Source organism: Geospiza fortis, unplaced genomic scaffold (assembly GCF_000277835.1).
Source record: "Geospiza fortis unplaced genomic scaffold, GeoFor_1.0 scaffold569, whole genome shotgun sequence".
In the NCBI taxonomy this organism is placed as follows: Eukaryota; Metazoa; Chordata; class Aves; order Passeriformes; family Thraupidae; genus Geospiza; species Geospiza fortis.
In genome coordinates this window covers 13,580-25,393 of record NW_005054621.1, presented here as the reverse complement: position 1 = coordinate 25,393, position 11,814 = coordinate 13,580, and the positions used below count along the sequence as shown (strand labels likewise).

The 11,814-nt window shown below is 48.5% G+C and overlaps 1 protein-coding gene across 1 annotated transcript in view; it reads right to left on the bottom strand.

Moving 5' to 3' along the window:
- Positions 1-11,574, bottom strand: part of HNRNPM (heterogeneous nuclear ribonucleoprotein M) — a 15,250-nt gene extending 3,676 nt beyond the window's left edge. Inside the window, exons 1-9 of the mRNA XM_014310989.2 lie at positions 11,383-11,574; positions 6,240-6,292; positions 5,478-5,485; positions 5,302-5,395; positions 3,977-4,171; positions 3,530-3,683; positions 2,816-2,865; positions 2,464-2,524; positions 436-537 (exon numbers count right to left, since the gene is read on the bottom strand). Coding sequence (XP_014166464.1) covers positions 436-537; positions 2,464-2,524; positions 2,816-2,865; positions 3,530-3,683; positions 3,977-4,171; positions 5,302-5,395; positions 5,478-5,485; positions 6,240-6,292; positions 11,383-11,506 — 841 coding nt within the window. The 5' untranslated portion in view covers positions 11,507-11,574. The remainder of the gene's footprint in view (positions 1-435; positions 538-2,463; positions 2,525-2,815; positions 2,866-3,529; positions 3,684-3,976; positions 4,172-5,301; positions 5,396-5,477; positions 5,486-6,239; positions 6,293-11,382) is intronic.
- Between the last annotated feature and the right edge of the window lie 240 nt (positions 11,575-11,814).

The following is an 11,814-nucleotide window of genomic DNA, read 5'->3' as shown; positions in this document are numbered from 1 at the left end:
TTCCTGCTCAGAAAACCAAGCAGCAAAGGGGAAAAACCCACTGGCATTTCGACATGGAAAGCTGAGTGTGTGCTACTTTTTAGGTGGCTCTTTGAAACTTGTGCTATTTCAAGAGATCCTCACCAAAGATTTGCAAGCCCACTAGAGGTGTTAAAAGTGAGAGATGGTTTGGAGTTTCATGGATCTTTGCAGTGTCTGCTGCTCATGCTCAAGAGTCAGAAAATGAGAGCTGTGTCTTGACCACAGTGAAAAAAAAAATAAAAATGGAGCAGTTGGTTAAATTCAAGTTTCCATTATCAAGCTGAACAAAAAAAACTCATTTGGCTTTAACATTCCTAAGAAACTAGCAACTTTTTGGGGAGGCAAACAAAGCTATCTACCTTCTACACAGCTTAAAGCTCTCATGAAACAAAAGCATAGGAGTAATCTTCTTACCTCCAGGTCCCATGTTGCCCATTCCCATGCCTTTGTTTAAATGATTTGCATCAATAGGTTGACCTCCAGGTCCTAATCCCATGCCAATACCACCAAGACCATCTGAAGAAAATATTCAGATATCAAAAAAGCCTTCTTTCCATAGTTTGACAAAACAGCAAGTTTTATTTCTTAAGTAATTGACTTTCATTCTCCAAAAAAAGCTTGCTGTGTCCCCCCTGTGGGGTGTGTACTGAAAGCAGGGAAGTGTGGAATAAATCAAGAGTAGATGTGTCTTGAAATAAGCTAAAAACTACCTCCAATTATTTGGTTTTATATTTAAATTTCCATCTTACTGCTGAGAAAACTTGGTTTGGAGCTGACTCCTGAAAAATAACTGGCTAGAACACTGCTTCATTTGGGCAAAGTCCTCATCTGAGGAGGGTGGAGTGGGCAATTTGGGAGAAGATCCCCTAAAGCTGTGCACAGTTCTCACCTCCAGCCCTGCCAGGGTTGGCCCCTTGCAGGGGAGAACTGAAGCACCCATGGATCAATGACAGCCACCGATGGAATTGGAGCACACAGCCAGCCTCTCTCTGAGCAAACACAACAGGCATTCCCAGGCATGGAGCTCAATCTGCCTTAAGGATTCCCCAGCCCAAAGAAAGAAGAAAAAGCCCTTTTTTTTCCTGAAGCAGGAAGAAAGTTCTCTGCTTGGCACAAACACCAGCTCATGGCATCCTCTGCCTGCAGGATTCCCTCGTTTCCAGCTCAGCACTGAACACAGGAGTGTTGAATCTTGTTTTAAAACAGCACAAGGTCCCCCTTCCCCGCCCCAGTAAAGGCCAAAATCCAGGCTTCCAGAGGGATTTAGGGAGTTTTACACCAAGGTAATGCAATTGGAACCCCATGACTTTGTCCTGAAGCCAGGAACGTCCTTACAGTGACACTGCTGCTGAGGAAGGCCTTGACAGGCACTGAGAGCTGAACTAGGGAGGGACTAATTAATGATCATTAATAATGGGCAATTTAGCAGCACACAACGGGTCTGGTTCCCAGGAAGAAAACAGCATCTGTCTGAATTCAGAGAATCCCAGAATGCCAGACTGGTTTGGGTTGGAAGGGACCTTAAAGCTCATCACTCCCAGCCCCTGCCCTTCCACAGCCCAGGCTGCTCAGGACAATTCAAATTCCACCAACAGCCCCAATTTAGCTGCATTTGAACAAACTCAGCCTCCAGCTCTTCCAGTCCCAACTCTTCTCTTCAGCATTCCAGTATCTCATCCCAGCATGGCTGAGGTTGGGAGGGGTCTCTGGAGGGTCTCAGCTCAGCCCAGATCACATCCACAGCTTTGGGTATTCCCAGGGATGGAGACTCCTCAGGAGCTCTGAGCAACCCAGTCACCCTCCCAGGAATGTTCCTTACATCCACGTGGAGCCTGTGGATTTCCACTGCTGCTTTGGACTTGATCTTTTAGTTCATTCAAATTCCAAGGTGGAAGGAGCAGCTTGGGGCAGCCAATTACTCTGAATTTTCATCTCCTGGGTTTTGGTCGATGCTTTCTGCATCCTGCACCTCCAAGAAGAGCCTGGTTCCCTCTTCTTTCCATATTTAATACATTGATAAGATCTCCTTTGGAAATGTGAAGGCCTGGAAGGCTCCCAAGTCCTGAAATCAGCCCTTCCAATTTAAGGGAAAACATTCCATTCCCAGAGCACCATCCCACAGAAGGAGGTGCTGATTCACTGTATTTCCATTAAATCCCACTATTAATGGAAGCCACTGGGATCCTGGAATTGCAATGGAGAGCTCTGGAAGCCTTGAGAAGGTGAATGTTTTAAGACAAGCTTCTGGCCATGAGCTGAAAGAAGTATCCAAAAAATCACTGAGCAGCTCTTCTTCGCTAGTCCCCTTTCTGAAATTATTCAGGAATTTGGATCCCAGTTTTCCAGTCTGAACCAGAGTTTTACTGGGGCTGGGACTGGTTCTCAGGTGCTGAACAGCCAAATAAAAAGCAGAAGATGTTGAATCATGCAGGGGACACTTACGAGGGAGTTGTTGGGGTCGCTCTGGAGGGAAGAAATCTCCCTTGGGGAAGGCTCGTTCATCCTAAAAGGAATTCAACATGTTAAAGTTGGCAAGGAAAGCAGGAAATTATTTCCTGATTCTTCAAACTTCGAATTAAAATACAGAAATTTCAAGTTAAAGCAGTCTTGACTGTAGTTTTGATTCATCCTTTAGCAAAATAATCTGAATTAACTTTCCCAGATTGCATCAATTCAGCAGGCAACAGGCAAATCGTCCATTTCCACCTCTGGCTTTTGATCTACCCTTGGAACCACAAATCCCCCCCAGATCAGGAGGGCATTGCCAGGTCAGTGGGACTGGGGGTGTCCTCACCATTTTGACGTGCATGGGTCTGTCAAAGAGCAGCTGCCCATTGAACATGGCTGGGGGTCGTTAAGGATCATTGTTCAAGCACTGAGGGCTCTGACAGGAGAAAACGGGGAAAAGTTCCACAGCAACACCACGTTCTGAAGTGTGCCATGCCAGCAAACCTTCTGCCCAAGTCTGGCTCACACAAGGTTTAGTGGGTGCAGTGCAGAAGGGAATTAACAAAGAGAAATTTTGGGAAAGGAAAGAGGGATTATTTTCTTCCTATCCGTATCATAACCAGGAGCTGAGAGAGTAATATCTGGAATTTTATTGCTGTTTGGTTTCTAGGTGGTAAATCATTGCTTGGCCAGTGAAAGGGAACAGGAACACAACAGTTCCATGTGCCTTGGCACCAGGACCCTTTCCCTTTCCAGACAAATCTTTTCAGAGAATTGCATTTTAATACTAATTACAACCTAGAGACAGAAACTCATCTGGGATAGAAGTACATTTATCCACATAGGAAAGAGAATTTCCTTTGCTAAAGATCCTGAACAAACTGCACCAACTCCAACAAGATGGAATTTTGTCTCCATTTCACTTTTCCTTCCATTTCCCATCCACTACAACCTGACCTCCCCTGCCATGGCAACATCCTCGATTGGAATACAATCCCCCCTCTGCCCTGCCACGTTCCCTGGGTTCCCTGCCCCGTGCCCAGGTTGCTGCCAAGGATACAGATGGCCTGCACGGCCTCGATGGCCTGCTCGAAGGTGACGGTGCCGATGCCGCGGCTCTTGCCGTCCTTGTCCTCCAGGATGTCGGCCCGCACCACCACCCCAGCCATGCTGAACACCTCCTTCAGCTTCTTCCAGCCCACCTTGTAGTCCAGCTGGAAAACAGGGCAGTGTTGGAAATGCAAGAAAGAAAACAGCTTTAGTGGGCTCCTGTCCTTGCCTGGTATTGGCATTGAAGCTGTCAGAGAGCTGAGATAAAATCCAATTAAAGTACACAGGTTTGTTCAAAAATCCCAGTTAACAGACACTGTGGTACACCTTAACTGAGAACCTCCTTTGCACAGAGAATCAACAGGACACAGAGGAACTTTTCCTGGAATTGCCAAGGCTTTTCCTCCCTCAATTTGCCCCAGCTGAGAGGCTCCCATGCAGGATTTGCAGCACTCACGTTGGCCACGAAGACGGTGCTGCCGAGGCGGCCGGCCTGCAGGGCGTGGATGATCTCGTTGGGGATGTTGGGGTTGTTCAGGATGCTGGGAGGGATGTTGATCATGCCAGGGCCACCAGGGCCGGGCCCGATGCCCATCCCTCCTGCTGCCATCACCTTCTGCATGGCCCTCCTGGCGTGCTCCCCGTCGGGGTCCTGGGGACACAAACGCACACTCAGATCAGATCCCCTTCAAGGTCAGTGCCAGGGCTCCAACAGGCCCAGACAGAGTTTCCTTTATCCCAGGATATCTGCTCCCTAAGCACTCCCAGCCAACTGCCTCCCTTTCATTGTCAATTTGTTTTATTTTAGCCAACACCCAGCACCCTTTTATCATTTAAATGATACCTTTATGTCACAGACATATTATATGAAAAATCCTTTCATTAGGATCTTTTCTCCTGAGAAGCTGGAAAGCTTCAGCTTCTCCATGTTTTGTTGCTTTGGAATATGATTTGGAGAACTGTTTACCCAGCATGTGAAATTGTTTTTACTTGATGACCAATGACAGCCACCTGTGTCAAGGCTGTGAGCAGTCACAAGATTTTATTATCCATTCCTTGCTAGCATTCTGATGAAATCCTTTCTTCTATTCTTTTAGTATAGCTTTAATATATCATTTTCTTTTAATATAATATATAACATAAAATAATAAATCATCCTTCTGAAACATGGAGTCAAGATTTGCATCTCTTCCCTTGTCAGGACTGCCTGCAAATTCAACACCTTTATTATTGGTACCCTTTATTATTGGAGTTATTCCTCCCCAGGCATTTCCCTGGCTCCCAAGGTGTTTACCCATCATTAATACCAAGAGCAAAGCTCTGTTACACCTGTTCCAAACCCTGATAAACCCCCAGTGCCACAGGAGAGGGTTTGGAATGAACTCCCAGGACTGGCTGTCAATAGCAAAGCCACTAAAATGGAAACACATCTTTGAGGTATTCCAGGAAAGAGCTGATTCTGTGGAATTGTTGGTGGAATCCATTCATTCTGATGCAGAATTCAAAGGGAAGTTTGTAAAGAACAAACATGAGGGTTTCTGTGTCAAATCATTAACAAAGGAACTGCAATTAAAGCCAAACTCCTGCTTTGTCCTCACATCAAATTTAGTCTTGATAATCCCAAGTTCAGCAGTGGTTAAAATGATCAGAAAAAGGCTGACTGGGTTTTTTTATCCTGTTTAAGTCCTGCTTTCTGTCCATTATCCTCTGAGTCAGCCCTAAACCCTTAACAAGAACTCCCCCTTCCCCCTCCCTCTCTGCCAGAACAGATCCTCTCCTTACTTCTTTCACTTTCAGGGGTCTCCCACCAAGACTGTGCTTGTTCAGAACTTCAGCAGCCTTCTTCATGCTCTCCTCCATCTTGAACTCAACCACCCTGTGGGGACACAGCACAGCTCAGGAGGTTTTGTTTGGAGAAGCCTCCTTGGATTTCTGCTAAAAATTCAGAGTGAACTTACGCGCATCCCTGGCGAGGTGATTCCCCAGGGCAGTCACAGGGAGGAGGGAAGAGAGAAGAAATAAAGTCAGTGAAAGCCCAAATCACACACAACTATTTTATTATTAAAGCCAAATCACATCAGTTAAGCCCTACCAGCGAAAATAAATGTAACCTTACACAGGCAAGCCTCCAAAGTGGAATTCCATAACTTCTTAGGCCTTAACAGGATTAACCTGGGGTCTCTGAGCTTGTAACAAACACTAAATCCCGACTCTCCAAGAAATGCCACACGCTTCCTGTGACCTGCTCTTCCCTGGCATACAGCAAAACCCTCCACACTCTCACCCTACATCCATATCCTTCAGGACACTTAGGAGTGCTCCTATTGTCTTCCCTAACCCTGGGCTCAAGGCCCATGAAGGCACTGAACATTTACATTTAGGATTTTCCCTCTCTCTACTGGCCCAGGAAGTGGAGTTTGCAGCACCTGCTGTTGCACCCTGGCCCTTCCAAACTCAGCCAACCGCTCGAGTGACTTTTCCAAAGCACAGGAATATTCCAGAGCCCTGTCCTGCCTGCTGGGCTCCAGGGTCACACGGCCAACGCCAACGGCACGCAGGGAACAGCTCCTGACTGCAGAGCCCACCCCACCTCCTCCCATCCCACGGCACTCCTGACCTAGAGCCACTGCACATCCACACTCTGAGCCTCCCTGGCCTCCTGTCCAGCACACAGAAACATTTCAGGTAGAAAATCCACAAAGAAACTCTCAAACACTTACCCTTGACTTTCCTTCAGCGTCCATTAAGAGCTCCACGTATGTTACCTCACCAACTACAAATCAGATTCCAGACGACACAGATACCAAGGGAGAAAAGCCAAGAAAACAATGGGAATTTAGAACAATCAACAACCGTGTATGGAGCCTCTGCCTTATAAGAAAGCCCAGAAACACTCCATGTTCTCTAGACCACAAAACTGGACAATTACAGGTATGCAGTAAAGGCTTCAAGCACTTCAATATGTTCTTGGTTTTCCTCCACCTCAAAAGACAAATTTCCAGAGTTCCCTGGATCTTTAGTGCCCACTCATTACCTGAGGCAATCCAAACCCATGGGAAAGGCTGCAGGAACAAGTTACCTTCACTTCCCACAGAATGCAGTCCTGGCTCCATAATCCAGAATTTCAAGTGACTTGTTTTTGTCAGGATTTAAAAACAAAAAAGGAGTCACATGGAACCAACAGATCAAGAGATCACTGCCTGCCATTTATTTTAACAGGTTTTTTTAAAGACACAATAAATTCTATTTTAACATTAAAATCTGCCGTATTTGCTCTCAAGACAAAACTGTCAACAGCAAAAAGCAGTTTATGGAAAACTCCACCTTTCCTCACAGGATTGGGATTGCCTCTCTAGGACCAAATAACCCTGGCAGGGACCTCCAGAATGCAACTACCCAAATGGCTGCTGCCTTTGAAGGGAATGGCATACAGAACAATGGAACAAACACTTTCTTAAAAATATTTTTTGTTTCTGCTTTTAGAAGTCCTAGGGTTTAAATTTAAACCAGGAGGACTCCAAGCTGCATTATCTGGACAGTGGAATGTTTTATTTGTGGGAAACCACGAGCCAGTTGAGTATGAATAGTTTAACTGGAGCAAGGAACTGGGGTTTCACAGGACTCTGCCAGGCACAGAGGGAGGTGCTCAGCCTGACCTCCCCAGGCCCAGCAATTTACAGGACACTGAGCAAAACTGACAGCCTGGAAGGGCTCTCTTGAAGCTGGAAAAAAACAGGAATGCTTAATGAAACCATTGATCTGTAATCTCCATTTCTTTTTTAAACAATAGTTTAGCAGTAAGAGCATTCCACTCAGGGAACAGGATGAGCAGCTCTGATCCATTCCTGCTTTTGGGAGGACAATGTTTGAGGCTGGAAAAGGCTGGCAAGTCCCTCTGAAAGGGACTCCAGTGCAGTGTCCATTACCACCCACAGCTCCAGCAGCTGGATCCACGTTGGGATCAAGGAGGAATTCCAGCTGTAACCCCTCTGAGCTCCCACAGCACACGTGGGGCTGTTCCCAAGGAGTCCTGGGGGCTCAGCACTGCCACGAGGTTCTGTCGCCACCCAGCTCAACAGCAGCAGCCAGAGTCCAACCTCACCTGGGGCAGGAGGCACCAGCTCTTTCTTCCCAGGTGAGCTCCACTCCCAATCCTCTCTGAGCCACAGCTGCCAGGTCTGGCAGTGCCCGGAGTGAGGGCTCTGCTCTCCCACCTACAGCTCCTCACAAACAGCAACCCAAGGAGTGCCAAGCTTGAGGATATCCAATACAATTGAACATCTGCTCTTGTAACCAATCCCTGACTCTGAAGCACAAGATCTCCAGGAATCCCTTGGGAAGTTGAGTCTGTGCCGGTTTTGCTCAGAGCTTCCTGTTGGAGCCTTACAGATACAGGAAAATCCAAATATCCAGCCTGAAGTAGCTGCTTTGCTCTAAAGGACACCTGGACTTCCTGAAGAGCCCAATTTCAGAACAGCAGGAGGGGGGAATGACACCCCCACTGCAACAGCTCTGAGCCAAGCCAGAGCCCACAACCACTGCCATGAAAATGCAATAATTTCACCTTAAAATGTCTGAGAGGAGCCAACCCAACCCCTCTGCCAGGAGAACGTTGTCTGCAGCTGGCAAAGGAAACCTTTTTAAAGAAGCTAGGCTGGGTCACATTTTATTTGGGGTTTTGGGGGGTTTTTCTAGATCCCAAACCACAGGATGCCATGGAAAGGTACCAGGAGCAGATATCCATGTGCTAGACCAGGATAAATGCCCAGTGACCCTGGCAGGATTCCCTTGTGCCAGAGAACAGCTGGATTCTGACAGGAGCATCCCAGAGCCACAAGTGGAGACACTTCATCCAAGCACAAAAACTGTTACTTCAGGAGCTTCCCAAGGGAGGAAACTTCCCAAACACACTGGCTCCAAGTCACTGCACGTTCACTTAAGGAACATGTTCCCCATGGTGTCTTTAAGACTTAATGTAGGGGAGACTGATTTATGGATTCATTTGAAGCTCACACTTAAAGTTTGGAAATGCAGCTTTTCCCAAACCAAGAGACTGGAGCAGAATTTACTGCAATAACCAGAAATCTGAAGTGAAGGAAGCTTCAGTGCTATTTATCACAGGCACTATTTTTCATCCTCTTTAAAACTTTTCACCACTTCCCAAAGTTTATCAGTACAGAAAACACCAATGTTGAAGCTGGGCTGCTCCAGCAGAACTCCAACACTCTGCAGGGCCTGTCCAGGAAGCTCAGGTCAGGATTCACAGGGTGACCTGAGGCCCTGAAGACACATCTGGGAACTCCCCAGAACAAGCTCAGACAGAAATAACAACTTTAGCTTGCGCAATTTGATTTTAACAGTTTGAGACAAACCAAAGTGCTCTGAGAGGTGTGAAAGGTGCAGAAGGAAGTGGGAGCAAACACTGAACTGGGACATGGGAAATGCTTTGTAGCAGTTATTCCTTGGCCTCCAGGGCCAAAAGTAAATACTAAAAATATGGAAGGAAAACTCCAAACCGGCTGGATGTCTCATCTTCTGAAGAACCAGTGATCCAAGAGGATCAGAAAGCTTCACATTTGCAGTGTGAGGCAAAGCAGAGCTGGCCACAGCTCCTCCCTCATTTACAGGTAAAAGCTTGGGACAGACAACCCCTGAAAAGTTACAGGGGAGAGAAGAGGAGCAAGTTTTACATATGCAAAGCTTTGGCTGAAAAGGGAGAAGGAAAACCTTCCCAAAGCAGAGACAGCAGTCAGCAATTCTGTCACAGATGGGGAAGGGAAACTTCCCTTTTGCAAGAGAACACCCAGACAAAGTGGTGATTTAGGCTCTTGAAGAGCTCAGGCAGCAGAGGGAGTGGAAAGCTCCCTGCAGCCAGGGCAGGGCTGAGATTCCTTGGAAAGATGGTGAAAGCCCAAGGGAAACAGAGCAACTCATCAGAGACTTCAGCAAACGGAAGGGGGAACAGGCCAAGGGCAGAACAGCACATTCCTTCCCCATCCCTCCCTCCCTGGCTCCCCAGAACTCCACACTGTGACCAAATCCTGGGGACTCTGCACTAAGGTAACACCTCGTGTCTGCCAGCAAAACCAGGGAGTTCCAAGCAAGAACATCTCTTCATTGCATTACCAACATTCCCACTGCATACCTGTAATTGAGTTTCTCCAACCAATCCACTGGGATGCCCGAGCCACGGCGTGGGGAGACAGAGAGGTGGCACCTGGACAGCCTGGCCACTCCCAGGCTGCAGGCAGAGCCCGAGCTGAGCTCCTGCTGCCACAGCAGCCCTGCAGAGCCCTCACACACCCAGGGTTTCCCCTTGGGCACAGAATTCCACCTGCTCCCAGAGCCTGGGACGTTTGGCCTGGTGTTCTTACGCTTCCAAAGCAAGAATTCCAAGGGGTCGGAGTTCCTGGGGCTTGGAACTGCTCTGCCTCGGGCCAAGGACTGAGCACAGCTCAGAGCAGCAGATTGGGAGAAGTCCAGAACAGCTCCAGGGCAAATCCAAACTGTTGGATTCACCAGCAGTGCCAAACCCCGGGAATGATCCCAGTTTTAGCAGGACAAGCCCTGCAGCCAGAAGGAAAAGGCTCCAATGTTCCCCTAGGAGCATCTGCTGGAATGAGCAGCTGAACAGCCCGGCAGGAAACAAGCTCAGCCCGGCCTCTGCCATCCACGGGAACTGGAGAGAAACCACCAGACACTGGGAACGGGATCCCACACAGCTCAGAGAGTTGGACACCTCCACACCCGGAGCACCAACGGCTCTGGGGCAGCCACGGGGCACTGAGGGCTCCATCCACAATCAGGTTCTGTTCAAGCAGCCCTTGAGGCTGACACTGCTGCCATGGCACAAAACCACTGCAGCCTCTCAAACAGCCCCTCATTAGGGAAGCTCCCAGGCCCCACGGCTGTTCCACAGACTCTGTTCCCTTCTGCCGCCACAGACAAACCATTAAAACCCTCTGGAACTTTGTTTTCCCCTTCTTTAGGCCACACCTCAAACACCTGAGCTGTCAGTCCTTGCCCAGCTCCAGCACAATGACCACTGCCCGCTACCCTGGCTGAGGCTCTGGATCCAGAAGTGCCCCACAGGAAATGTTGTGCTGTTACTCTGAACTCGGTTTAGACATTTTAAGGCTGGAGAAGCCAAGGATTTTCTTGCCACTCCACTGCACTGCCAAAGTGACTTGAAAACTAGGAAGCTGGGCACCAGCCTGAAGAAATGACACTACTTTAGACTTGTCACTTCTGGAGTACTCAGCTCAATCTCTTCATCTTCCTCAAGAGATGAAGGCCAGTTCAGGTCAGCAAAGGCAGCTCCCATCCACATGGGAATTAAAGAGAATTGTGGAAGGGGGAACACCACAAACCTGATTTCCAAAGCCCTGATTCTGCTGCAGCACATGCCAAAGCACCAACCTGATTTTGCAGGTCACCCTTAAACACACTGAACTGCAACCAATGGCAGGATGGCTCTTGAAGCCAGCCCAAACCCCTGTGAGTCTGGGGACACCGCTGGATATCCACGCACCAGAGCAGCACGTAACCACCTGAATGCCCAAAAACATTAAAATGCTTCAGAAAGTTCTGCTGCACTTCAAGGCTAAAACCTGCTGAAATGCTGGGGTTGGATCCCTAAGGAAAACACTGCTAATGCTGGGATGAGGCTCTATCAGCTGCATGCCACAGGAACCATGCCCTGGAAGGCTGCCAGGGACGAGACTGTGCAACACCCAGGAGGCTTCGGGAAGAGCTTTCCCAAACTCGTGTGGCCAAGTGCACCCAGAGGTGAGTGCTGAGCTGCAGAGAGAGCCAGGCACGGGCTGGAGCACAGACAGCCTCTCCACCTGAGCTGCACTTTACCTTTCTCTTTGACCAGGTCCTTCAGGGACTGCCACTTGACGTCGAAGGGGATGTTGGTGATGAAGGCTCGGTACCTCTTGGCGGGGTTGGCGTAGGGCTCGAAGCGGTTCCCTCCCCTCTTCATCCCCTTCTCCTTCTTCTTCTCATTGGGGGTCGGGCGCTCGCCTTCGCTGCAAGGAGAGAGCCCTGTGAGCTGCTGGGGATGGAGCAGGGCCAGAACCCCAAAAGGAACAAAACCAGAGAGCCCTGGGAGCTGCTGGGGATGGAGCAGGGCCAGAACCCCAGAGGGAACAAAACCAGAGCTGCAGCACTGAACCCCTGAGCAGTCTGGGTGGGAAGGGAACCTAAAGTCCAGCCCACCTTGAAAAAAACCAAACCAAGGGAACAAAAAGCTTCAGCCTCAGTCTTACATAATTCCCTTCACTAATCCAA